The sequence below is a fragment of the Rhea pennata genome, chromosome 10 (genome assembly GCF_028389875.1).
Source record: "Rhea pennata isolate bPtePen1 chromosome 10, bPtePen1.pri, whole genome shotgun sequence".
Taxonomy (NCBI): domain Eukaryota; kingdom Metazoa; phylum Chordata; class Aves; order Rheiformes; family Rheidae; genus Rhea; species Rhea pennata.
The window spans coordinates 10865704-10893594 of record NC_084672.1 but is presented as its reverse complement, the minus strand read 5'-3'; the positions used below and the strand labels follow the sequence as shown (position 1 = coordinate 10893594).

At 39.3% G+C, this 27891-nt stretch overlaps 1 protein-coding gene across 7 annotated transcripts in view; it reads left to right on the top strand.

Annotated features, from left to right (window-relative positions):
* ADAMTSL3 (ADAMTS like 3) overlaps positions 1-27891 on the top strand; it is a 193237-nt gene that overhangs the window by 91270 nt on the left and 74076 nt on the right. For 6 of the 7 annotated variants that reach the window (XM_062583673.1, XM_062583670.1, XM_062583671.1 and 3 more), the window contains exons 6-7: positions 3081-3317; positions 18625-18751. In XM_062583673.1, coding sequence (XP_062439657.1) covers positions 3081-3317; positions 18625-18751 — 364 coding nt within the window. Of the gene's footprint in view, positions 1-3080; positions 3318-18624; positions 18752-27891 lie in introns of those variants that run through there. The other variant, XM_062583675.1, reaches the window with a different exon arrangement.

The window sequence follows — 27891 nt, the reverse complement described above, 5'->3', positions numbered from 1 at the left end:
CAGACTTCGGTCCGTTACAAGCAAGATCTGGATGGATTATATTGCCAACACATTCATGTATTAGGCATCATGCCTGTGTCTTCAGCTCTTTATGTCGTGCATGAACCCCTGAGTGGCCTGGCTATGGTTCAGTGGCTTGACTGCAAGGGAAGGCTCTTGCTGAAATTAGGAAATCTGAAAAAACCTGAAATTGGTAGCAAAATTATTTAACAAGCAAGCAAAAACATGGAAATCTGGGGAGACAGGGGAAATGAGGGAATAGTGCCTGAAATAGGTTAACACTAAGAAAACAAAGAGAATGAGGCTTGTGCCCCCTATATGGTTCCGGGTGACAGTGTGGCAGAGCCCGTACTGGCTTCACACTTGCCTGCTTCTAGCCACATCTTGCCTCTTCTCTTCTGTTTTTTGTTGATTAAACTCCCTCTCACTTTTCCGACCTAATGAAATGGAATTAATAGGAAATTTTCAAGCCCTCTTGTAGTCCTGATTACATTCTTTTCTATGCCTCCTTGTCCGTCCGTTTAGATTATAAACTCCTTTCTTTTTAAGATATATGAACTGTTCCCAAGAAAACAGGGCTCTGAACTTGGTTGCTCTCCAAATTCTGATAATGCAATTGATAATAATTTCAGCCCTCTGATATCCCCTTGTGATGCTCTTTTTATGCTCCTGCTTTTGAACACAGCTCAAACAGAAAGCAGGTGGAGCTGGCATGGGAACCGAGAGCTGCCGCGGTTGCTTTGCGCTCCGCGAAGATGCCGAAAGAGAATAGGGAGATGAGGATTCACTTGCTCTTAAGCAGTCAGGAGATGAGTGGAAAGAAGGAGCTGCATTGTGGCGGATCAGTGATAGACATGCAGTAACCATGGCCTGACATCCTGATGTTGTGGTGTTTGTGTCCTGGCATTGCATCAACGCCTAGCGATAACGAATTGTAACGGCAGACTGCCGAAACCCAGCCTCGGGCCGTCGCTCGGGCTGTTCTGCAGATAGCTCTCTAATTCTTTGCGATGAAAATCTTGCTGTGCAGGGTTGAATAACACTGCTTTATTCCAAAATATTGCTTCTAACTTTACTTGAATCTAGCTTCCACTTAATATTTTTATCCTTAGCTACTCCTCTATTTGCCACGGTGGAAAGGAACCATATGGTATCCATATGGACTCTGAAGTCCTCTCTGCTTTTTAGATTTGCTTCTGTGGAAAATGAGAGGTGGCACATAAGGTGGAGCCAAATTCTGTTCTCATTTACACCAGTGCAAATTTGGTGAATTTCTCTGGAGTGACACTGCAGTAAAGGAGAGAGGTTTCTCACACAGTATTTGCTTGACGTTTTTCAGAAGCTCTCAGTTGTGGGATTTTGCAGAGGTAAAACTCAAAGAATTACAGTAACTCCAATTTCTCTTCGCCTTATTCCATTGTTGTATATTTTTAACAAGAATCTGGCTGAAAACAGAATTGTCCCCATTTAGAAACAATACAAAAAGTATTGGCATCATTTTGAGCTGTTTTCACGGTAAGGTGTTAGCACTGGGCAGAGTTTAAAAGTACTGCCAGGAATGCTCAGTGACTTGCTTAGTTCACCCTGCAAAACCCCAGGTGTCGCTCAGTGGTGAGATTACTGATTTAAAAAATTATTTTATGCGGGCTACGGATTTTTCTAGATTACTGCTTCCTGTGGTGGAAAAAAAATCTAAGAAAATACTAAGCTAATGCAGTACCAACTTGTCCAGACCCATTCATAAGAACAAAATGATGTCAGGACCGCGTTGCTGAGGGTGTCAGGGTGCAATTCCTACCTTCCTCATCTGGGTTTAAATCTACAGGATTGTGTAATGCACTTGCAATTTCATTGGTGGCTTTGGGGGAAGGAAAGTTCCCTGATAAGGCTGAAGCGTTGTTGAGGAGTTAAGTATCAGTATCTAATACTTAGTAATAAGTTCCATGAGTTCAGTTGACACATCACAATCTTGCAGTCTTTATATCCAATGAAAACAAAACCCTGTTAAAATCAGCCTTACATCTGGCTTGCCTGTGCAGTTGGAATTCTTGGAAGAATATCCTTTCAGTCTAGCGTACGGACTGTTTGACGCTGGACATACTTTTAAATGAAATCTTTAGTGAGAGATTGTTTGACACACTAATTCCTTTGACAGTACTTTACCAAAGTTATTTTCCAATAAATCAGTGTTCATCTCCATTCCTGTCACTGTAGTTTAATATTAACATCATTGCCTGCGTTCAATGTTTTATGTAGAAAAAATGTTTTAAAATATTTTATTTCGAGGTTAATTAATAAGTTATTTCTCATATTTAGTATTTCTGTTGTATATTCTGTGCTTTATGTGGGAGAAAGTACTGAACTGTCTTAATCGAGCTTGAGTTTTATAATCAGTAGTTTCTTATTTGTATATTTTATTTCAAGTTTTAGTGTTTCCCATGAGGTGAAGATGTCTTGTAATTAGACTCAAGAACTAAGGACTGAAAGTTCTGCTATCCTCTCCTAATGATTTTGCCCCCTTTCCAAGTGATACTGAACAACTCATTAGACACATTTTTATTTCTTTATTTATAGGTAGCTAAAATATGTCTTTCATTACTTGTGACATATGAATTGAAGAGTAAGTGCTGAGTGCTCTGCAATCCTTAAGTTGGTAAAGCTATTGAAAAGAGATATTAAATGTCAGAGTTCTCATTATAGTCATTCAAAAGACATAGATTCCTTTAGAAACTAATTCTTGTTACAGAGCCAGACTCTAAAACTGAATGTGCTATGTAAAGTGCTGAAAAAAGTAGTGTTATTAATTATGGTCCTGTATTAATTATACTGTTATTACTGGAATATGATCTGTAGCCTACACTGCAAGCAGTGGATTAGACAGCATAAGTTGTTTTAATATTCACAATAGAGCTTTACAGTATGGAATATTTGTAGCATATAAATATAGCAGATCAGTTCTTGAATGAAGCCTACCTAAACAGATTCTGTGTTAATTCATCAGATAACTTAACTACAAGTGTGCAGTGCTTCCTTTTATTAAAAAAAAAAAAAAAAAAGACTTCATTTTGGTTTGTTTTTAGGACTGCCCTTCAGATGTTGGTGACTTTCGAGCACAACAGTGTTCTGCCTACAATGACGTCAAATACCAGGGACATTTTTATGAGTGGATCCCTGTATATAATGATCCTACTGCACCATGTGCCCTTAAGTGTCAAGCTCTGGGAAAGAACTTGATTGTGGAGCTCGCCCCAAAAGTGCTGGATGGTACTCGATGTAACATTGAATCCTTGGATATGTGCATCAGTGGAATATGCCAGGTATGTCCCTACTGTGAATCTAAATGTGAACTGTGCTGTGAGACATTTTGCAGATGAAGTGCTTTTTTTCTTGTTATTTTTTAATCTTTGTGTCAGTGTGTTTTGAAAGTATCTGCAAGTACTGCTAGACTGATTGTAGATACCTTTGTCTCTCTCTTGTACACGGAAATTCCTGACTGTCTTGGCCATTGATATTTTGTAGGTCAGTGACATTCAGCACTCTCTTATCTGTACTGAAATATTTAGTCATGTAAAAAATTACTGAAACTAGTTATAGCTTTCTAATTTCTAGTACGTCTGCCAGAGAGGCGCCAGGGAATGATGGAATTACATACTCTTCAGTGTCACTCTACTCTTTCTCTGAGTCTTGTATCTCATGAGGTCTGTTAAGGAGAAAATTTGATATTTTATGATCCAGAATGGAATGGCAGTTGCGTGTGTATAATTGTATTTGTATGCATTACTGTTGCCTCTTCATTCCATTAAGAAGTTCTTGGACTATGCAGTGAATATGCAACAGTAGTAAAGTTTTTTCAAGAAGGTAAATTCCAAAGATCTGAATCTTAAAATCTGAAGATTCCTAAGATCCATTCATAATTCATAGATTTAATTTTTTAAATATAGATATAAATATAGTACAGATTTTTTTTTTGTTTCTGACAAAAACATTTAAAATAATGAACAAGGTGCTCTTGGCTGCCAAACTCTTAGCTAATATCTCCACCTCTGTGATGTCCTCTGATGAAAGAGGTAATTTAAGGCTTTCAGGATCAAGCCACTTAAACAAGCTAGATACTGATGTGAATCTGATAATTGGGTCAGAAGCTCAGAGTACCAGAATGAACTTGTTTGGCAAATGGATAATACTGCACATTGAACCCGCTGAAGCTTCTTCCTTGTCTTGTTTTCATCTCCAGATTTAGCACATTCCTGGGAGGTGTTGCACCTCTGTGGGCAGACCTAACTTAGGAGGCATAGCCTCCTGATGACCTCAACATAGAGACAGTTCGAGCTATTCTTTTTATGTGGACCAGCAAAACATCTCAATACTCTGTGCTGCAAAGTATTTGACAGCACAACTGGAGAACAGAAATGCATGAGGGAGGGTCATACTTCTTTGGGACTCTTGTCTCTTTATCATCAAGTTTTCCAGGTTTAACTGTAGCCATCTGATATACCTTTAGAAGGGCAACATGCCTAGTTCCACCCAGTCCTACTGAAACTTCTCTCCGCATCTACTTAGTCTCTGTATCAATCATCACTTTTCCTGCCTAGGCTGAAAGGCTTCTGGCAATTGGAAGCAGGTATGGGACTTGTGCTCATGCAGACATGATACATGTACAAATATGCTCTGCATGCCTGGTTATAAGAGGCCCCTGCAGGTGATATTAATGGCTTAAACAGCATAATTACTATTTGAACCACTCCCAGTTTCCTTGGAACAGGTTGTTCTGAACCCCAGTCACTCAGGGTGGTAAGCATTATTACACAGTAATATGTGTAATATCATATCAGTACATTATATATATATAAAAATATATATAAAGATATATATATTTTTATATATATAAAACATTATATATATATAAAAAATATGTATCTTTATATATATAAAGATATATTTTTATGTGTATATATATATATATAAAAAAAGTATATATTGTGATGGAATGCAAGCGTGGATGTAATTGTTAATGTCTTTTTACTGGGAATCTACCTTTCTAGATATATTTATTATTGGAGTTATATTATTGATTTTAGCTGGTATAAAAAGAGAGGTAGAATATTTGAGTCTTGTCAGCTTTGCCCATGTCTCATTAGCAAAGAAATATTGTGCTCTTAAGTTTTATGTACAGAACAATTTTATACAGAATAGATATGTTATTGCAATTAGTTTTCTTTTTTGCAAGTTGTTGCTCTGCTAAATGCTTAAAATCTGTGTGACTCAAAAAATGCAGGATATGGCCCAGTGAGCAAAATAGTTTTCTTATATGTATTGATACATTTGGCAGAAGACTGGTGCATGGATTACAGCAACACTAGTATGTGCCCTGGATCTTACTGTGGGTTTTATGTAGCTTCTGTGTACTGCACTTCCAGTGCCACTTGTGCCAATGCACAATGCATCTGCTGCCTCTGAAACAAAGAATTCCTTACAGATGTCCCCTTGAAGAAGCAACTTTTGTCCGTAGTACTTCACAGTGGGACCCAACAGTGTTCACAACCTGTTGCATTTAAAATAGGATGTAACTCTATAAACTCAGGAACCACTTGCCAAATAACACATTTCTTTTGCATGATTCTTAGCAGTGTCTCTTCTGACACAAGCTTTTATCCTGGAGGATAGCAAAGGTCTTTGCAGTTAATAAGTCTGCAGCAGCCTTTGCTGTTTGCATCTATTGTAGCACTGAAGTGTCATGCTGCATCTAATGGAGCTCTTGGTTTTTCAAAGGCCTGTGAGACTCCTGCACAGAGGGGAGTTTCTCTGTGGGAAACGCTGTGGGGTTTCCAGTGCCTCCCACGCTAACGTCCAACATCCAGCAACTTGCAGTACATAACATGAGATTCATAGAATCAGTAAAATTCACTTGGTCTAGGATGGATCCAGTTTTGTGAAGAACTATTGAAATGTATATTCAGAAGGACTGCCTTAAATGCTTCTTTTTAGTATTTTGCAGTATTCCTGTATGTATATCTGACATCAAATACTTGGAAATTTAATCAGTTTTTAGAGTAATTTGAGTAGTGGTGCAAGAGGGTAATCATTCCAGAAGCAGACACTGGAGCTCTGTTGCACTATTAAAGAGAATGGATTTCTTTTCTCCATCTCTTTCACTGTTTCTTTTTTTCATTATTTCATCTAATTTCACAAAGATATTTTTCAGTGTGAGATAAGATCTACTGGAAAAAATAAGCGGTTAGGATGTGTTCTGTGCTGTGACATATGAGATTTAGTAATTTTATAACTTAACTTAACCCCGTAAGCTATTTGGTGCTCTCACTGTGTTTCCTCTAAGTCACTGCTATTTCTGAGGTAGTTCTGCACAAGAGGAAATTTCCTTCTTTAAAATTTGTTTATATTTGCTCATTCAGATCTTGCACGAATAGTTTTTTCTAAACTGTTCATTTTTCATCAACACTTGCAGTTTTAGTTACCAAGCACAGTTATTGATTTCATGGCCTTTAAATTCTTGGGTTGTTTCAATAACCTTTTAGTCTTAGTGGACATTTTTTGGTGGTCAGATGGAATGATTGGTTTCTTGCTTAAAAAAAGGAAAAAAAGGCCTACCTGGGGATTTCATCAGAAGCTGACATAGATCTTTGTTCCTACTCCTGTTAAAGCACGAAAAGAAAACAAATTGACATCTAATCTTTCCTGGAAAAATGTGGTTGTGGAGTCAACTGCTATTAGGAGAGAGACAGCAAAAATCGTGATTCTCCACAATAGTTGCTGTAAGATCAGACTGTTGGGTTCTGACATACACTTAGCACAGCCTGCAGATTACTTGGCAAGTGTTTTTACAGTTAATTCATCTAAGTAAACATGTCATCCTACTGATGTGAATATCTTTGCTTTTATGCCTGGGAGCACCGAAGAGTTACAACGAGGAGACTGGCATGCCTGAGTCCCTTTCCAACTGTTGCTGGTTTGGCTCATTTATCGTCTCAGAAAGTTGGCAGGTTTATAAGACTTCAGTTTCCCCACCATCACACACACAAGCGTGATTTCGCTTTCATCTGTTTTCTTAGTCTTGCTAAGGTAGAGGTGTGTCACTAAGTCTAGTGTGCCTCACAGTCTTGCTCAGCCTCTCTCCTTGGCAGAGGGTGAATTTATGGGGCATTGGGGTCCCCCTGTCCAACTGCAGCTCTGATTCTTTGCACTTCCCGTACCAAGTAGGATCCAGCTCAGTAAAGCAGTGACAACGAAAGCTGTGGGACAACAAAACTGCTCTTTGGATAACTGAACTTTGAGGCTTCCGGGGGAAGTACAATCCGAAGGCAGTGGAGCAGGGAAAAGTTTAGTTGGAAATTAATAAGATATTTGGGGGTTGCTTGAAGCTTAACTCAGCCAAACCATTTGATCCCATTTTAGTCTGCTACTACCTTGCTTCTATTACCAAAGCAAGTATCTGGGGCTGTTGTGTTAAGTGGGGACAGGTCAAAACTTCACTGTCGGGAGGATTTTCACACTTGCCTGATATTTTGCTAGTCTCTGCACAGCTCCCAACACATTTTTTCACATAATATATTCCTGCTGTGCCCATCTGGATGTGGGTGGAGACATTTAAAAACATCTGCATGTCTGACACATGTGTGGGCAACATTTACCCGCTTGCTCTGTCTGCCTTGGGGCCTTTCCTCTGCTTGTTTTTTGCTTTTAATTTGCACGGATCTCTTTTCCACCAAAATGCAGAGTGAGGTCTTATTAGTTTCAGTACTTGGAATAGTTACGGTGATAATTTCCTAATCTGGAACAGTGTGTTTGGATAATAAATACACGCATCACCCGAAAAAACTGGAGTCCTGGAGGGCAGCCTGAGTAGTTCTGTCCCAGGCTGTCACAGTTAGGTCAAAGATGATGTAAATCCTGCGGTGAACTCTTTCCGTTTAGTGTCAGTGAGTGTTTGTGCTCCCAAAAAGGCACACTACACTATGCTTTATAGCACATGGCATAAATTTTGCTGACATGCAAACACAGCCCACGTGACGAGAGCCATTGGATTCTGCCATATTAATTCCATTTGGTCTCGTGTTGTGAGACGCCATGGGGTATCTCCTGCACTTGCCACCAAAGTGCTCTTGCTCTTGATATAAATATCCCTTAGATTCTTCTGCTGTGTACAAGTACTGTGAGCTTTTGTAAGTCTATCGCACAATTTTTTGTGATCGGTTGATTTGTTCATGCTTAAAACTTAAAATTATACCAGATTATTAAGTTTTTCTGAATCTTATTCCCTTTTTTTTCTGAGAGTTGCTTTCTCAAAATGCTAATTTATTTTATATACTTTCCCTTTGGGCTCCTGTAGATATTTCTTTATGTGCCTGTAAATGCATTAAAGGACTGCCCACAATGGACAAGAGATTTAGAGTTCAGATACTTAGAAAAGAACATTTACTTTCCATCCAATATTACTGCAGATGTGCAAAGCTCAGTGTTTCCCAGCAAAATGCATTGGAAATGGTATTTCAACATATATTCTTAATAAAATACATTTAGGAGATGGATCTACAAATGTTTTTTCTATGTCTAGTTCCTACTTTTTAATTTTTATAACACACAGTGAGGCATTGAAGAATACTCTTACGTTTCAAGGAGAAATTTGGTTCCTTAAAAACAGGCATTTCTGTTTTGTTTTTCCCTCAATTTACTGAAGGATTCAACTGGAATTTCAGGAGATACATATCTAGATAGCTATTTATCTTTTAATTCTTGCACCTCAAGCAAACCGTGCTGGGGGTGATGTTATTTAAGATGACCTTTCTGTAAGATGCAAATCAGGCAGAGTATTTAATCCTGAGTTAAATAGCAGTTAACACCCACCCCCACACACAGTATGGGCCTTTTCTTTCTTATTTTTGAGTATTGTCTTTTCTGCCTATTGAGACTTCAAACCTCAAGTAACTCATTCATGGGAGGAATTGATTTCACGGTAGCTTTATGTTAAGTTGGCCTTTACACTCAGCTAGCATTCTTTCCTGGGTACCATTAAGTAGCAAATGAATTGGCTGAAAGTGCATTTTTGAGCATGAAGATGCATCAGTTGTAACAGACCTCCCTTACAGAATTTTTCTTGAGTAAGGTCTCTACACCTCTGGTAAAATTTTACTGCTTATGTCTGGGAGTAACAGCATGTTCCTTATTAGTGCTGTGTCCTACTCTCATGGTGTTAATGGAGAAGAGGGATCCGTTATCCATATTAGCACAGTATCTCTGCATAGTATTGAAGCCCCGAAGAGTTAACTATTTAAATAGATAAGAAAGCAAAATTCAGAGGGAAGGATTGTTATCTCCAATTTTAAAGGCTGGACATGGTGGCACAGAAAGCAGGTCCCCAGGCAGCTGAGTTACTGCAGGCTCCACGTGTCCTAGGGATCGTGGAGCCGTGCTGGGAGGCCTGTGCTTGGACTGCTTCGATGTCGCAGCCCCCCTCGGCGGGGTGTTCGCTTGAGACGGCACTGTTGGCAGCACGAGGGAGTGTTTTCACTGCGGGTAACAGTATGACACTCTGAGACGTCGAGAAAGTCTTTGAAAATCATTGTTTGCATTTTGTACCTGCCCAGTGCTGCTAGAAACTGTCATCTTTTTTCAGATCTTCTCTCACTGTCCATGCTACTGGTTCTTATGGAGGAATACTACCCACAGGGATTTCTTACAATCCACAGGTTTGTCCCTTCTTGTCAGAGAAGTGGTGGATTCTGTTTGCTCTCCAGTTCACCCTATCTTTGTCTTTTATTTTCTAAGTGATTCTGCCTGCCAAGTTTTGTTTTGTTTTAGTTAGACGTGCACACATGTGGTTTCACTTTCCAGATTAGCAAGGTACTAAAACTTGTGAACAGTGATAAAGTCCATAGAGCACTCAAGAGTTGTTCTTGTATCTTGTTGAACTAGAGCCCGAGTTGCCTTCAGATCCCGCAGGTGCCAACTTCACCTTCCTCTAGCACAGCACGCTTGGCTGGACCCAGCCAGAAAAGCGGCAAAGTAACCTGGTTCCATATATTAATTTATTTTTCAAAAGCATTCTCACAATTTAGAAGCACAATAAGAATTTGTGTCCTATCCTCTGTATGTGCTGTGTATGCATGTGTGTGTGTGTGTGTGTGTATATGTGTGTGTGTGTGTGTGTATTTATATGTAAAATATATGTTTGTATTTAATTGGAAACTGTGTGGGAAGGGGTACTTGCTCCCCTACTGAGTGGTCCAGTAATCTCTCAGCTGCTCTAGCATGTGATAGATCCTGTAGTAAGAGTTAAATGTTTTGGAAACACTTTGTTTTATTTGATGGAAGTGGATTTACAGAATTGGGGAACACTTTAGCCTCTTGCCTTCAAGATATAAAACATTCTCAGAAATACGTGGAAAGTCTTTTTAGGACCCCTTTAGTATGCAGTGAATTTTATGCGGTGTATTTTTATCTTCTGTTTCTTTTATTGCCTTACATTCTTTTCCTCTGTATTGCTGACTGGGGAATTTTAACATCATGTTGTGTCTCCTCGTGCCCGTCATTCTGACTTTATGCCTCTGTTCACTGAGCTTTACATTTTGACTCCCTTTGCTGGCTTTACTCCCTGCTTTCTCATCAACCTACAACTGGACATACACAGAGGAAAACTTCTTACTCTCACTGCCAGTAATACCAGTTCAACTGGAGGACTGGGATAGCTGCTTCCTGTGGCTGTGAAGCGGTGGGTTGGGATAGCTGTTAATTAGCATACATACGAGGTCCCCGAAGAGGTCGTATTCTCTTTATTAACATATGCTGGAGCCCCTGTCAGCTTGTCTTCGCTGCTGCTGAGCGGTGCTGGCTCAGCTGCAGACCTTATGCTGGTCAGGCCTGTGTTAGGCTGAGCTTAAATATAACCAGGATATCTGGGAGAGGTCTGCATGAGGACAAAACCGTGGCTCAGTCTGACGTAAATATTCAATGAGAATAAACCAGAAATTGAAAATGTTGCTGAAAGCTAATGTACCATGCTCCGGGCTTGCTAGCAGAGCTTTTCTGCTTCAAAAATGATGGAAGTGACTTTCTTAATTGTAGGGAAATTCTGGTATCTCTCCCTCTTTTTGTCAGAATCAATGACTTGAAGATTATAAGCGTGGGAAAGAGGCAGTGGGAGTCTTTTCTTTATGGTCGTATTTTATCTGCTTTGGAATAAACTGCAAGCTGAAGTTATCACAAAGCAGCGGATGTGAGCACAGATTACGAAGTAAATGGCTAGATAGGCTTTGAATGACAGCCGCTGGGTTTTAGACCAGCACAAAGATGCACGGGAAATATTGAGTAAGATGCAGCATGACTTTCACATGATGGACTTAATACTTGTGTTTTTATTGCCATAAATTTCCATAGCCTTATTTAAAATTCAGTATTTGTTGTGTAGATGCAGACATCCCTAACATCTGCCTGTGTTGTGACTCTGCGGTAAGACAAGCAAGACAGGAGAAAAGGCAACAAATAGCTGGTGTTGATGCAAAAAGAACCACCTACTATGGTGGCACATGGTAGTGCAGCTTTTAGTATTTCTCGGTTGGGATTTTGTTCATGTGTGGGTGTGTGTTTGTAGAAATCCTTCTTCCCTGTCCAAGATCCTGAGAATTTTAATTTTCCCTATTCAGGGTGATTCTAATAAATGGCAATAGAAATTTGTCTCAGTGAGCACATAAGGATTTTTCACAGTTTTCTTGCTTTCTTTTGCTAGCAAACGTTGAAATAAAACATGTGTCCCTTCTTAAGTCAAGTGACAAGACTTGGAGAAGATACTTTTACCAGAAACAGTTCTGAGGATATCTTGTATTTTGTACAGTGCTGACAACCTTTAAAAGTATGTGGCTGTTTTTCTTAGTTCCATTTTAATCTTAGTTCTGATCTCTTGTAAGGTTGACATAAATAGATCGGTTATGAGAACTGCTGTCCTGGCGGCAGGGCAGCCACATTGCTTCATTGAATCTGTTTGGTGTAATAGCCTACTTCCATTCAATATTTTGCACATCTTGACAAATTTCATAGGAAGTGGAAACAAATTCCATCTAGTCCAAACAGTATTTGCCACCTCTGAGCGGATCAGTGGCCCAGCTAACACAGGATTCATTTACTGAGACTGGCCAGCAACAGTTCTATTATAGGAATATTTTAAAGTGAAAACTAGGCAACACATACTAGGATATTGGAGACTGGTCAGGTCTTGAAGGAAACAATCCCTGTAAAATAATAGCTGTTTGCAAAGAGAGTGCCTGTACATGGGAGTGAGTGGTCGGTAAAGGGAATAACAATGTTAAGGGGGTCTAAAGCGTGGATCTAACACGGGAAGTTGTAGTTTCAAAGCCTGACCCTGCACTGAGCTCTGCGTAGGCAGCTCTAGTCAGTGTTTGTATTTACGCTCAGTAAGAGGAGATCCTGAAAGGGGTTTGCAGGATTTTCACTGGAGTCTCTTTTTGCTACATTGAAATTTTAGTTAAAAATCTATCGCTTTGCAGTCCTGTCCATTTTCTCCTCATAAATAACTACAAGCATCCATTTAAGAAAGAAAAATAGTTGAATTTGACAGATTATATGTTGACTCTCTCAAATAAAAATTAATACACTATTTTCATTTCTTTGTTTAAATCTAATTCCACAGCTGAAACCCTACTAAGTGAATAAGAGCCACAGAAAAGCTGTGGGAGCTTTTGAGTGATTTCTGGATTCATATTTGTAAAAATACTTACGATGTTCCATAGTCACCTCTAATACATCAGCAGCAATTTCATCTTTCTCTTTCATTTGTATTACTATATTTTTATACCCTGACCTTTTACTCTTTCTTTGCTTTTCTGAACTTCATGAGCTATTCTAAGCATACTACAAAATAGTTAACATCCCTCAGTTTTGTCTTTCACAGTAGCATTAGCATACTAGCATATAATTTACAGTTCTCTTAAAGCAGATGAATATTTCAGCTCTCTTCACCGCCTACCAAATGCTTTCTCTTTAGCTGCTTGTGACAACACAGTATTTTTCTCTTGCATAGTTCTATTTTTTTTTCCTTTGGAAGAACAGAGCCAAATAACCTATTCAGGTTTTGTTTGAAAACGGTCACGGATCACATGATTTTCCAAAGCCAGTTCCAGCCTATCTAAAGCCGTAGGTAGCCCATAAGGCTAACTTACATGCACAATATGCATGTTCCCCCAAACCTTTTATTTTATTTTATTTTATTTTTTATTAAATTTCCCCTTATTTTTCAGCCTGTAGCATTGTAACATAGTGGTCAATATTCTCCCAGCCCAGTTTGTGTGGGGAACTCACTTGCAACCTAATCGTTAGAGTATTTGTGTTTTTTTTTAATGATAGCATTTATAATTGATTTTTTTTTTAGCATGAAAGGGTCCCAATTCTTCCATTATACAGTTTGTATTGTCGCTAGTTTCATTTATATAGTCTATATTAAAATTACCTAATATAATTATTTTCGACTATGGCCTGAAAGCTTGCAGATGTTCTCCCATTCTGCCTATAATATTTATAGCTGATCCCTTTGCTCTGTAAACAGCTAGCAATGTAGGCTAAATTAACCCTAACAAATATTTAATTGTGAAAATCATCAGACTTCTGTGGCTTCCTGGGACAGTGTGGAGAGCTGAGGGCTTTTTCTTCTTTTTTTTTTTTTCTTTTTTTTCTGTTTTTCTTATCCTTGTTGCAGTTTTGCATGCAAATACGCAGGTGCTTTCTTTAAAGTGGTTCCTGAAATACCTTCTTTGTTTTTCAAATGAAGTTACTAGCCAAAATATTAAAACCTTAATTTATGTTTGGTGCCAAAATACCATATGTGGCATTCAGTTGCTGGGGGCCTGATTTACAAGGCGATACCTTGCAGCTTGCTGTTACTTTGGCGAGATCTGCAGTTATCCAGCTTGTCTAAGAAACACTCCTGTTATTTTATTTATTCTTTTTTAACGCTTAAAGTTTTACAAATAGAGATGTAAAAGACTAATTCTAGGCACTCAAGTTTGATGTATACCCTATTCTTGATGTATAGTTTATTCACTAAGATCCTAGGATAGCACACCTACTGAATTAGCTCTAAATTTGAGACCAGTCCCCTCAAAATCTGAGGGATTTTTTGGGGTGGTTAATATTAAAGTCTAAAATTCTATACTAACTTCAGGCCTAAACTGTGATCCTAATCTATATTATTTTCTAAATTGTGCCCCGAGATATCATTGCTTGATATTCGTTTTCATAATAATTGATGCAAACAGGACCTTGGAGGGAAGGCTGCAGAGGGTGGGTGCAGCTCACTGAACACACCACCGTGGCAGGCAGGGGAGCTGTAAAGATTTTCCCGTATCCAAATCTCTTCTATAGCAGCTATCCTGCATGTTTTTCTGAGAGTGTTTGTTTATTACTAAAAAAAAAGGAAAAAAAAAAAAAAAAAAAAAAAAAGGTAAGAAACATGCAACAGTCCCCTGAAGTATTCTTCTGTGCTAATTACTATTTTCTTTGCATTCCACTTTGGACATAATAGTGGCTTTTGTTTGCACATTTGTATTATTTTTGTTATATATAGTAAGGCTTTATTTTCATAGTGACTCTGTGTTATGGCCCAGCTATACTTTATATTTATTATCATCATGTTGGGCTTTCAGGGGCTGGGCTTGGAAGTGCTCTGCTTGCTCAACACCCTCCTCCCACCAAAGCCTTGCAGGCTCTGTAGCTTACAAACATACAATAGTTTAATAAAAACAGCAATATCTCACATAAAGTATTACAATGTACAATTTAATTTGCCTTTTGAGAATTAATTGATGAGTGAATAAACATATTCTTAATATTCATGAGATTATGCTGTAAAATGGAAATGTACTTGTGGGATTTGCAGAGAGACTGTGTTTGCCGTAGTCCCAACAATTTACCTCCACGTGCTAGTATTATCTTTATGTGAGTAAGAGCAGGAGAAGCAGTTGAGGAGCAATAAATATTTTTAAAAGCCTACCCAAGAGGAACACAAACTCTCAACTACTTGTATGGTCCCCATCGCTGCCACGTGTGAGCGGTTCAGGATCTTTAAGGACAGTCTCCCTGGCAGCGGCTCCGCGAGGTGGGAACTGCCCCGGCTCCGTCGCGGGCAGGAGCCGAGGAGCGCAGGAGGACGAAGGGAGTTTTCAGCGGTCGGAAAAGAGCTGAGGTTGTGGAGCTGGGAGCTGCGAGGGAGCTGCGAGGGCTCAGGGCGATGTGTCAAGCACCGAGCTGTTGCGGCCTTTGGAATTCTCTCTGCTTTCTGGTTCACGCAGGGGTGCAGCTCGCTTCTGCTGCTCGCGTTTTGTTTTCATTCATTTCTCAATACTAATTGATAAAATAGGAAGCTGGGTCGGGGTCACTTGTGCACTGTGTTTTTTTTTTTCTTGTTGGTTTTTGCCTTGCTTTCTGACTGTATCAGTGATGAATCCTGAGCAAGGGTGAAATAATATCTTAAAATGAAAACATTTACGTTACACCGACACTGGTGTTGTATGTGTGTTTCTGCATAGCTTTTGAGGGCGGGGGGGAAACAACCTGTTCTGAGTTGGTCTGATTTCCCACACACGTCTGTTAACTCATTTCTTTTTAAAATCAAATTAATGTTTTACTAACACTTAGCGTTTAATTATTATCAAAGCATTTAAGTTAAACCTAATATTTATTTCTATTTAAAATGAATACTTTGCTGGGTTAGCACTGAATGAAGATCCCTACAGTTTCAGAAATAAAATAACTTCCTGCTGCTAATGTATTATTCTTCAGTAAATCCAGCCCCTTTAGTAAGTTGCCTCTACACATATACATTTCTAATAAACTTCAATTAAGATTTGCTTTACATACTTATAATGTATGTTGTGCTGAAAGGAAATAGTCTGCTGTTGCAGGCAATCTGTAACTGTATATCTACTTTTGTAGGTTTATTATTGTAGATATATTTTGTAGAACTTTTTGTAGCTCTCTTTTTGTAGATTTTAAATCTATAATTGTGTAATTGTAGTTTGTGACTTGTCCATTTCCCTGGCACCGGATCTACATGGCATTAATGGCCATCTCCTATTGACCTAAGAGGAAACACTATTAAATGCTCCATGCTGAACTTTGTATATTCTATTCACTCTTTTAACATGAGAAGTCTTCCTTCAACATTTCATCTTAAGTCAGGCTGAGGACAACGGGGCAAATCTGAATTCACTGGAAGCCATGAAATTTGGTCATTGATTTTGGTGGGACTGCCTTCAGTTCCTAAAGGGCTTCACACCATTATTTGAGGGCAGAATTTAGTCTCTGTGAAAACACTTCTGGTGATTTTTCTGTCTTTATTCCAGTTCTGGAGTTGCTTCCTGTTGGCAATTAGGTGCACTGAAGTATGGAAGATGCCAGTAAGTCAGGAGAGAGGAATATCAGAGCTCAACCGCTGCTCTTGTTCCCTTGTAACAATCCACCGTGCAGTTCAGCACTGAATTCCCAGGTTTCATCCAAGAAGAATGTTCTCTCGTCTTCAGCTTTTTACAGTGCTCCCTGCCATACCCCTTTTCTTATCACCTTACTCACTCCTATTTTTATGATCTCTTTTTTCCATTACTTCTTTTTCTTCCAGAAATCGGTCAATGTTCACTTTACTTTAGGTCCTTTCTAGGTGATCACTGCACAAGCCTGTTTGCGTTCAGCAATAAGCCGCTGTTGACTGAGTGATTGTAATCACAAACAGTCTAATAACATTTCATGTGGGCCCTCACGCGGCCATCAGGAGATGAGTCTTGGTGATCCAGTCCCTGAAGTGGCCTTTTAGCAGGTGTAAATGAAAAATCTAGTGTTCTTGATAGTGTTCCTTCCTGATACCCTGTGGATTCCTGCTAGTTAGGGTGTTTCCTGGTTCCCATGGAGCGCCCTGTATGTGCTCGCCAGGCAGTGCGTGCCACGTGCTTCTTTAGAGAGGATTGGCATCGTACGTAGGGGGCTTCAGAAGGGAAAGGTGGAAAGAGAGAGGTTTTGGTGCAGCAAAAGCTAATGGGCAAACCTGCTTCCCTGTGACCTGCGGTGAAGTGCCCAGCTAAAGAGGTAAATTTGGGGAGATGCCATTCAGTGCAGCATGCTTCTCAGCTGACGTACCCTAACAGTTCATGCAGTTAACTTCCCTCCGTGAAGCCTTCGTCTTCGGAGAGCGCGGGCTGCGGGTAGCCGGGGTGAAAGAGCAACGGGCAGTGGGAGATGGGGCTGCTTTGCTCTGGAAACGTGAGACTCGCGGAGAGTTCATTTCCATGTTTGGCTTGATTATCCGTGATTTGTGCTGCGTGCGTGTGTGTGTGTTTACTGAGAGCCTGGAAGACCCAGCCCTGCCTGTTACGCGCGGCCTCCATCCCCAGCTCTCCGAGGGGATCGCGTGTCAGTTCTGGCACAGCGCAGAGGCAACGGATCTTGGCAGCTACGGCTGCCCCTTCCAAGCATTTTTATAAAGGAAGAGCAGAGCATGGGCCAATTTCAGAGCTTTAGTACTGCTTTTAGCTGTGAGTTTCCACGCTGCTTTTTATGCGTTTGTCAGTTCTGAGTTTAGGGGGGAAAAAATTTCTGTAACAAATTAGCTGCATTTTCTTAGGGAAGTGTAGGTATAGGAGGCACGCAGGTCGACTTGAGAAGACTTGAAGCTGCATATTATATTTTTAACACATTGCTTAGCATTTGATACCACCTGTACATTTCTTCTTCAAAACATTGAGAGGAAAATTTTGCGGGACCAAATATTTATCTCCCTTTCAGCAGACAGACGCTTCTAGTCGTGTTGTCTGTTCCTCTTCTTAAGGCTTTCCATTTGCACCCCCAGAGTGACTGATTTGAAGAAAAGGGGAACCCTGTAACATTTTTTCTTTACTGTTTGGAGAGTTTTCAGTTGAGAGTTTTTCAAAAGCTTTACTCTCTAAACACTTTTGCCAATGATTAGACTGGGATGTTTCTACAGTAATCATTGCAGTTTGATATATTAGGTCTCGCATTTAAAAACAAAACAAAAAAAAAATCAAAAGCAGAGAACTGAACCATCCAATTTTTATAAATCCTGATTAATAAATATATATGTAACTGATACTGTTTACAGCAAATAGGAGATCTACACCAATGTCAATTACGTGTTGATGGCCAGGACAGTAGACTGATCTCTGCCCAGGGATTCTTGTCTTTGAAGCTAAAGGCCGAGTGTCCTTTAGATATTTAATATAAGTTATTTCATTGCATTAATCCTTTCTCAGACGTAATTAAACAGGTGATGAAAAACAAATTCTAAATAAAACAGTTATCCTGTGTAAAGAATAATGCTCAATGGTGTGCCTTCACATATGCAGTGAGAAAGCGATTCATATATTTCCTATGTTTGAATAGCTTAATATATCAGTTGTTGTGGTTCATCATTAAAATCGTGGAAATCACAGTGCACTTTTAAGATCTTATATATTTTAAATTTGAAAAGCAAGATATGCTTTGAAAGAATGAGGCCAGCTCATAAAATCAAAAGGATAACATAATAAATAAAATTCCAGAAACCTGAGCATGTCTACTACAGCTTTGCCCTCCTTCTGACTGTGGTGTTGATGTTGGCAGGCAGTAGGCTGTGATCGACAACTTGGGAGCAATGCCAAGGAAGACAACTGTGGAATCTGTGCAGGAGATGGTTCAACATGCAGGCTTGTGAGGGGACAAGCTAAGGCACATTTCTCACCAGAAAAAAGTAGGTTGCAAATTGATCCTCTGTTAATTTATCCTTGACTATGTTTTCTGCTTGTATATTAACACACATATTGCAGAGTCTGACCTTTTCACTATATACTTGTTTGCAGTTTTCCAAAGCTACTTACTCTAAAATCTGTGCTAGATTAGTCTATTGAAATTCCGTGAGGGATACCACACATTAGGGTATAGCTAGGAAAGAATTTGAGATATGCATTTTTTGTGGAGCAACTCAATTCATTCTATCAGGAATAACCATCAAAATACACATCTTATTTTAGAGGGTATCCTCATGTTGCAATATATGTGATGCTGCAGCAAAGTTTTTAAATCATGGAAACATCTTATAGATGGTTTTATGGAAATTGTGGCTTGTGATTGAAAGTGCCTGGTTTTCAATTTAACTTTGCTTCTTTTTTTAAAGTGTCTAAGACAGTTGAACTTCAGAGGCGAGTTAACTACTTGTATAGTGCATAAAGCACAAAGTTTGAAGGGAATAATATTTTCTTCTCATTTTTGTGTTTGGCTCAGACATTGCTGTTTTTCCTCAAAGCATCTTACTGTGAGTAGCTTTGTAGGTCTCGGTAGTATTGGTAATATAAGAGAAGAAGGGTATCAGAACTGGACCTTTTACTGGACCCTTAAGGGTCTGGCCAGCCTGTGATCTGGGGCATATTTGTCATGTAAAGGCATGCTTCTGACTCTTGCTTTCTTTGAAGACCTAGTTTCTCCAGCTGAACCAGTTATTTGAGCAGATAATAGATGAGAGGAGGATGAGCCCAAGCCTGTGGCTTTGTGTGCTCTCCACCCTTGCAGGGAAGGCTCCTGTCATCACAAAACATTCATCCTATTTGCTTCCTGTGTGGGAATGGCAATTCTCTCACCTTTTTTCTCTATTCCTGGACTCACAATATGTATAAATGTTTGTCACATTGGCATGATGCCTTTGGGGACCCTTACCTTCCTGTACAGCCACAGACATGAGGGTGATGACTGGTGCTTTCAAAGTAAAGTCAATGCTCAAAGTTCAGTTCAAATGGAAGCAGGTATTTTGTAAATAGATGAAGTACCAGTCTTGGACAGCTGCATCTACTTTAGCACTGTTTCTGTAGTTCAGCATGCAAAGATTTCACTGGTGGCCTGATTTTGAAAACTGTGGTATGTTGAATCATATTTAATACTTCTTGCAGTACATATAAATATTTCTTTCAAATGTAATTTGTAGTGTACATTATTTTAGTGCATGTTACCTTACAGTATGATAACTTATATTGGTCTGTAGGATTTCATGTTAGGCTATCTTACACTCTTTGTGTGCATAATTCCCATGCTTTAATGTGTGTGTACAACAAAGGTAATCCTGTTAAAATTATGAACATTTTTGTGTCAGCATCTCTTAAAGTCACAGAATAACTTTACACAAGACAAAACCAGCATTTCTTTATTAATGTATTAGATTGGCTATCAATGTCAGCTTTTGTGTTGACTTTATTAAAGGTCTTTTTCTTAGCTTGAAGTATATAGTACTTTATAAGGCTCTGTATTTGCTCATCCTGACAATGAGCAAGTGTCTTGAATACTTGCACTGAGCTGAAGAAGAGTTTTCATGGAGGCTACTCTTTCCTTTTTTCACTTCGTCAGAACATGTATTCAGAGTTTCTTGTCAGCACAAAGCAAGTGCTTGTGAAGTAAAAATGATTGAATATTTTTGTAGTGTTACAGTCATGTTTCTATATCTCACATATATATTTTATGTATGTATATGTATACATACATATGCATATGTATGTATTTCTTCCCCTTTCTGATGTGGAGGTGAGCTGAAACAGAAGGAAGAACAGAAGAAATTGTACTGTCTATTCCAGTTTTACATCAATGGAAATTCTCCTGTAGAAGGACAATTCCTGGGGAAGCCCCAGCTAGCTGTAAGCCAACCCAAACTAACCCAAACTAAACTTGTTGATTTGGCAAATTTGGCTGGCATTTTCCTTGACAAAGGAAATTTTTTAAAAATCATAATTTGTTACTTTTTAGAATATAAGTACAGTAAGTACAGTGCAGTAATAGGTTTGGTTTTGAAAGAGTCATTTTGCGACAGTTTCAAGTATTGCCAGAAAATATTAATTTAATTTCACTTGTGATTTGGCACAGTTAAGGGCTGCTACATCTCACTTCACCTGGTGGAAGGTTTCCCATTGCCTTGAGTGGGTTATGAAGGAGACCCATGGTTCATAGTTTTCTCTGTTGTAACTCACTGGCTTTCGAGGTTTTTTTAAACTAAAGATGAACAAAGATTATTTTGGGGAAAAATATTAGCTATGTCAAGTTTGATTTTCACCTTTCATTGCAGTAGGTTAGATTATGTGAATGAATTTATCATCCACATAAGCAAGATGGTATACACACTACTAAAATCAAAATTTTTGTCTTGGTGATTGTCTCGGTATTACCATGATAGCAAACAAAATCTTTTTTGAGTTAAGTTGTTCAACATACAGTGTGGAAGTGCTTTCGTGTGATCACGCCTTTTGTGAATGAAATGTGAAAATAAAGCCATTTTTTTGTATCAGTATTTTTGTATCAGTAAAGGAAAATGCAATAAGTGTAGCCCTTAAGAAAATTTTGCCAAGAGATTATATGTCCATTTAGACTCTTTCAGAGTGAGTATTGAGAAGCACAATATCAACAAATGATGGATCCGTATTCAAGGGGGAGCATGTAAAGTTGTGAGCAGGATGTAAAAGTTACTGCACAATGAGGCAAATTAAAGACTGGAAAAGAGAGCAACAGCCAAAGATTTTATTATGAAAAAGGAAATGTAAGAGAAAAAAAAATAGGAAAGTACCTCGTTATCTTAGTCCTTATTTTTAAATAAGAAGTTTAGACACTGTTAGCAAACGATTTATTGTAAAAGACTTGCTTTGGTTTATTATCTCATATCTTTTTACAAAAAAAAAAAAAAAAAAAAGAATGTTTCTCTTAGTTCCTAATATTAAACAGCACTGAAAGAAGTATTACTGTTTTGCAAATATGAAACAAACTGTCATTTCAAAAATTCTTTATTTTTTCCACTAACACTTAATTGCCTTTGAAAGACAAAGTAAGTTAGACTTCTTCCAGCAAGCCAGATTCTAACGTTCTGGTAAAATGATTAAAGGTTTGACTAATGATATTCAAACAGAAATTGTAATAGGTTGTAAAACGTACTGTCCCATTGGGAAATGAGATATCATGGGCCTGATGTTTCTAGTGCTGTGTGCATGGAACTCCCATTAACTTCACTGCATTTTGTGCACATGGAAAAAGTGTGGGATTGGGCCCTGATGTCTGCTTTCTGCACCATTATTGGCAAGAAAAGATAGGAAAGTGTTCTGGTTCCGATACCAAGAATGAAGGTTGCAGGTTCTGACATTAACAGGGAATTAAGTTGAAGGTATAGACTTGACTTAAGTTGGTCTTACTTGATTCTCAAGAGCTGTTTGATATTTGCAAACTTTAACTTTCGTAAGGTTTTACTAAAAGCTTCATAGAAACATTTCAATCAGTTGATAGCTTTCTTCATTTTATCATGTCATGATCATGACAACATTTCTTCATTTCATGTGTTTGTTTTCTATGGCACTGTGTAATTACCATGGGCCGCTTACTGTCATATGCTTGTGTAGCGTCATCCCCAAATATACTTCATCAAAAACCTAATTTCAGTTTGCACATTTATCTAAATGGAAGCCTTCTGCCAGGCTGGTTATTTAGTGCCTTGGTATTCAGAGTTTCTCTGTACGGTGTCATCAGCTGGCTCAGTTTTGTGAAAGCTTGGTACTTCTTGTCTTTTACTCTCTTTGAAATCGTTGTATGTGGACCTCGTAACTGTCTTCATCAAAACTGCCCAATACTTCACTTTATGTGAATGAGTTTTTGCAAAATTGAACACTTGGGTCAGAAACTTTCCATGCCAGGTGCTGAATGCTTTGGAGAAATTTCAGCCAAAACAATTCGGCTTATTCCAAGGACATAGACAGAAAAAACATGTTGTTTCGCACTGTCAAAACATTCCTGAAACCTTTTCTTTAATATGTCTTAACACCCCCCATTGTTGGACTTGATCACAGATCAGGGATTTGAAATTTGGCAGGCAATGGTCTTCTGGTCACGGATGAGTCTTTTGCAATATCTATGAACATCAACACATATTTTACTACAACCCTTTGCAAAAAAATCTTTCCTTCATGCTCTGTAGGGGCTTCATGGATGCTAACAGCTAACATTTCTGAAAAGCTTATCTTTTTTGAATGTATTCTAGCTTGTCACATGGCAGTGTCCTACACATACAAGATTGTGTGTGTGCAGTCTGCTTAGAATAGATTAAAATGCTCCTATTCCAGAGCTAAGCTATTAAAAAGCATCCTTGCAGTTGTTCTTGTTTCCTGCTTTGCTGCAGTGTGCACCACTGAATGAGCTCTCAGTGATGCCTCCGACCTCATATTCAATTATTATGGAAGAGAGTTTGCAGTGAGTTTCTTACCCTTTCCAGACTTATGATAGGAGTGATGAAATCAAATAACAGCATGAGGAGAGCGAAAGATAAAATGAGACTAGCTGAACTGAAAAATTTGATGTTATGACCCTAGGATGAAGATATGACAGATAAGACAGATATGACAAAGTGGGAGAAAGACCTAGAACAGATACACTGGGTCCAGGAACTACCAAAAGAGGAAGATGGGAAGACTAAGATTAAGTAAGGTATCTGGGGTAGGAGATGGAATCTGGAGCATGGTGAGAGGAAGGGGAGAAATCAGTTGTACGTGGAGCCAGGAGAGGGAATTGGGACTGATTTGGCAGGAAGACTGAGTGGGGAGGGATAGAATTGCCAATATATTAGCATTTCAGTTTGGATGAAGAGTATGTTTTGTGAAGTAAATCAAATATACGATGGTCCCTGCATACTGCTCATCAGTTTGCATCACAGAATGGTTCTGGAGAACATGAACTGGTTTTTGGATTAAGCTGGGCTGGAAGATGTGCTCCAGGAAAGCACCTCATGATCTCCAGCAGCTAATGCAGATGCAGTCCTGGGATCTGACTAGAGTTAGTCTGAAGTAATGTGTATAGTATGGGTGCTGAATCTTCAACATCAACTATTTTGGCCTATGAATCTGTTGCTGTTGAGTTGTGTTGCTGGTAGTGTAGACATAGCTGCATTTTTAGGGGAAACTGGAACTTGGCTGGCAAGCCAGAGATAGAACTAGCACTATATTTCCAAGGACCTAGATATGGAGATGAAAATAAATAAATAATTGATCCTAAGGATAAGGCATAAAAGCATCTGACTGTTTTCCTGCTCTCAGCAAATAAACATGTTGCCTTTTAGTATTGGGTCTGCCACATACACTAGCGCTAAAGAGTGCTAGTCTGCCCGGATGATGAAAATCTCGGTTTCTCTGCTAATTCACGTGGCAGAGGTCTGGCAGGGGACTGCAGTTTCCACTCCTGATAACCTGTGCAGATAGCCCTGTAATGCTACATGAGGGAATTCCTCAGAATTTTCATTCATTTTTGAAGAATCCAGGAAATAAGATGCATAAAATTATGTCAAAAGGCACTTTCAAAATTACTAAAGCAAATGCCAGATGTAAAGGAGAGCTTAGAATAAGAGTGGCATATACAGTTTTCATTTGACCCCTGTATTTTAGGATGCAGATGTTAATGATACTATTTGCAAGTCTTGCATCAGGCGATGCCCTGGCTTAAGAGTAAGTTTAGTTTTGGGCTTGCATTTGTTTTCAGTGTGTGGCTCCATGATTTATTTATAACACTCCAGTAAACCTTGCTTTGAAAAAAAATAAAAGGACAATGAAGATATTATTCATTTTTTAGAGGAGATCTGAGGATGTGCTTTGTAAAAAGTTGAAATTAAGTGTGTATGCAGCATGATTTGAAGTAGAAGGCTTGTTCATTGTCTGATAAATGAGTTTTTTTGTTCTCTGCTGTATTCCACCCCAAAACACAGAATTAAATCTTATTCTACAACGTGGAATCAGTCCAGGCTTTCTTGCAGTTCCCTGTTTCTGAGAAAGAAGAATACCAGTACTTTTTCATCACAGGAATTTACTTTGGTTGGTTGATTTGGAGTTGTTATAGGCTTCATAAGACTCCTTGCTTACTTTCCTGATGTAACTTAGAAAAATCCTTGTTTAAGGACATTGGCTCTTTCATTATTTATTTCACACTAAATTTACTTCAGATCCATTTCCTTGATGGGCTGCTGATTGTATGTCTTTGCATATAAAAAAAAAAAGTGTGGAAGAGTTTTCTTGTTTAAAATGACAGCTCAGCTCATTCCGTTATAGATTTTAAGTGGTAATGGATTCAACATTTCTAAACTAAAACTCCCTTAAAATAAAAAAATCATGACAGAATCAAGGTAAGGGTTGCTCACAAACACCAACTTAGAAGTCAATGCTGTGCATTTTAAGTGTATTTGTTTCACAGTTTATTAGCTTTGTGTATCATTTGCCTGCCATCCTCTATTGCTGTGAATAATTTCAGTAGCTATTTCAGGGTCAAGGTCATTGTCCAGATATATCACGAGATTCATCTGGAACTTCATCTTAAACCAGTTACACCTTCTTGTCAAAGCTGTCCTCTGAAACACATCTAAAAGCTGCAAACACTTCAGCTTTCTTCAGTGGGTTGGGCAGTTATGAAGTCAAGTGGTTTGTAGCAAAAACACTTCTAGTTACTAAGTTTGAAAAGCATGCCTGCAAAACCTGACAATACTGAGATTTGCGTTATTTCCCATTAGAGTGATGTCTAGAGTAGATTGTATTTTCCACTGTATAGTTTGGATAGCTAATAAAGAAGGGGATCTTTCTATATTCTTGCACGTGCTTGGAGTCTCCGGTGATGAGATTTTGGAATGTGATTGTTCTGTAGCTACTTGGTGGTTTCTGTCCTGTCCAGCCAATAATGTTCTCTAAATCTGAGTAGCCAAGCTGTACTTTGCTTACTGCTCATCTAAATTTTCCCCAGTGCATACAGATTTTAGAAGAGGTGTCCAGAAGAAGTAATGAGTATGTAATTGAAATGAGTTGAGGCCACATTGTCTGTCTCAAGAGCGGGTTACCGTATGCTAGAAATATTTCCTCAACAGTGCAAGGAGCAATGCGCTCAGCTAAGGAGGCAGCCTGGAGACACAGGGGCAGCGACGGAGGTACCAGGAGCTGGAGAGCGTAAGGCTGGTGAGGGAAGGACTCAAGGAGACAGAAGAAGGATGCGCCCCATACAGATTTATCTAGAGCTGAGATATGTAACTAGGGCTGTTTTCAGTACCACTTATGTATTCAGGTGTCTTTTAAAGGTATATATAAGGCACAGGTTCTTGTAATTAGACAAGTCAGCATAGGACCGCCACCGGTGTCTTCTGAAATGTGCGTAACGTCAGAGTAGGTGAGGGGACTTGGAGAGAGCCGCTGCAAGAAGACTCTGAACCTTTTGAACTTTTTAGTTCTCTTTCGCTGACCGTTGTTGCTGGACTATTGTTCTTTGCATCGTGAGAGCACGCAGAGCCTTGAACCAGGCCTAGAGGACCGGTCAGATAAGTGCTGAGCAAATACATGGAAAGAAACAGTTTTTATAGGCCTGAAGTAAATCCTCTGCCCTGCTATAAGAGAAGGGAGGAAAAAATCCCAGTTGGCCCGTATGTGAAACAGTAAATGGGTCCGCCATGGCCCACATGGAAAAATAAATAAAACCTGCTGAATTGGATTCAGCTCAGGAATGTGGCTCCTTTATTTTGATCCTGGGGATTAGCTCCCAGTCTTACCATAGCAGGGAGTCTGATCTTACTCTCATTGAAATCCAAAATCTAAATCCACATTAACACCATAGAAACAGGATCAAACCTTGCCATCTAAAGTAAAAGCAATCCAGGAGCTTAATCAGCAAATGCTATGTATAGCGTGTGTTTGGGGGGGGGGGGGTGCACAAGTATATGTGCTGGGAGAGTCGCAGGTACGAACGGGAGGCCCACTGCAACCAGGAGCAGGAGAAAGATGAGCGACATCCCTTGGGAATCCATAAAGTGAGCAGCGCTACAACAGAGAGACAATACCTCATGCGTACGTTTCTCAGTTTTTAATGTGAGCTTTATGACTCTGAAGTCAGATTTTACAGTCTAACGTTCCTGCAAGTTCCAGATAATTTTTGGCTTCTTTGTTTTCAGCTTTAGATGAAGGCCAGCAATTTACTCTCAAAGACATATAAACAGTATAAGGGGAAAAAAAAGATATTTAGAAATTCTAAGTATGGATTTCACGGTGTAAACTTCCCTTATGTCTTTGCAGTATCTGTTGATTTGATGGGAAGACTACAGCCTGGCAGAGGGGTGTTTTCCTCTAAGATTGTGAATTATATGGTTTCCACTGAGAAGCAGAGACCTTTTGAATATTTAGTTTTGGAGATACACCTGGATAATTCTAACTCACTTTTTGTATTAAGTTAAAGCTGTCATAAGGAGCATGTGAAGGAATCCCTTAGGTCATCTCTATCCCATCCTCTTCCAATTCCCCATCTCCATTCAGAATTCCAAGAATCTCACTTTTATCTTTTCTTCCTGTAATTTACTTCATCTTTTGGAAAGACCGTCCTAGGATAATTATCTCCACCGGGTTACAAGTATCTCCTGCTGTCAGCCTTCTCCACCGTTCTGTGGGCCTGCAAAGGTGGAACGTTGTTGTGCTGGTGAGCTTCGTCTCCTCTAAAACAAATAAAATGCTGGCTGGTAATATTTTCTCCACCACAGAGAACAGCAAATTTAGCAGCCCCCTGAGACTTTTGAACCGTATTGGAGAGCGCTTTGGTGAGGGTGGAACGTCTGTAGCCCGGCTGAAGGAATGCGAAGCATCCGGGAAGGGGAGCTGGCCTGCCGAGGCGAGCTGGGCTCCCTCGCGGCGTGGAGGGAGCGGGCAGAGCGACCCTGGTTGTTCTCAGAAGGAGCAGCCTTGCGCGTGCCTCTGCGCATCTGCGAGCCTGGGCCTCGTCTGCTGAGTGCCGAGTGCCCTTGGATCCGCGTCAAAACAGCGGTCGCGCGGGTTCAGGACTGCTCGTGATCAGGCTCCTGTTGGAGGCTGCGTGCTGTAG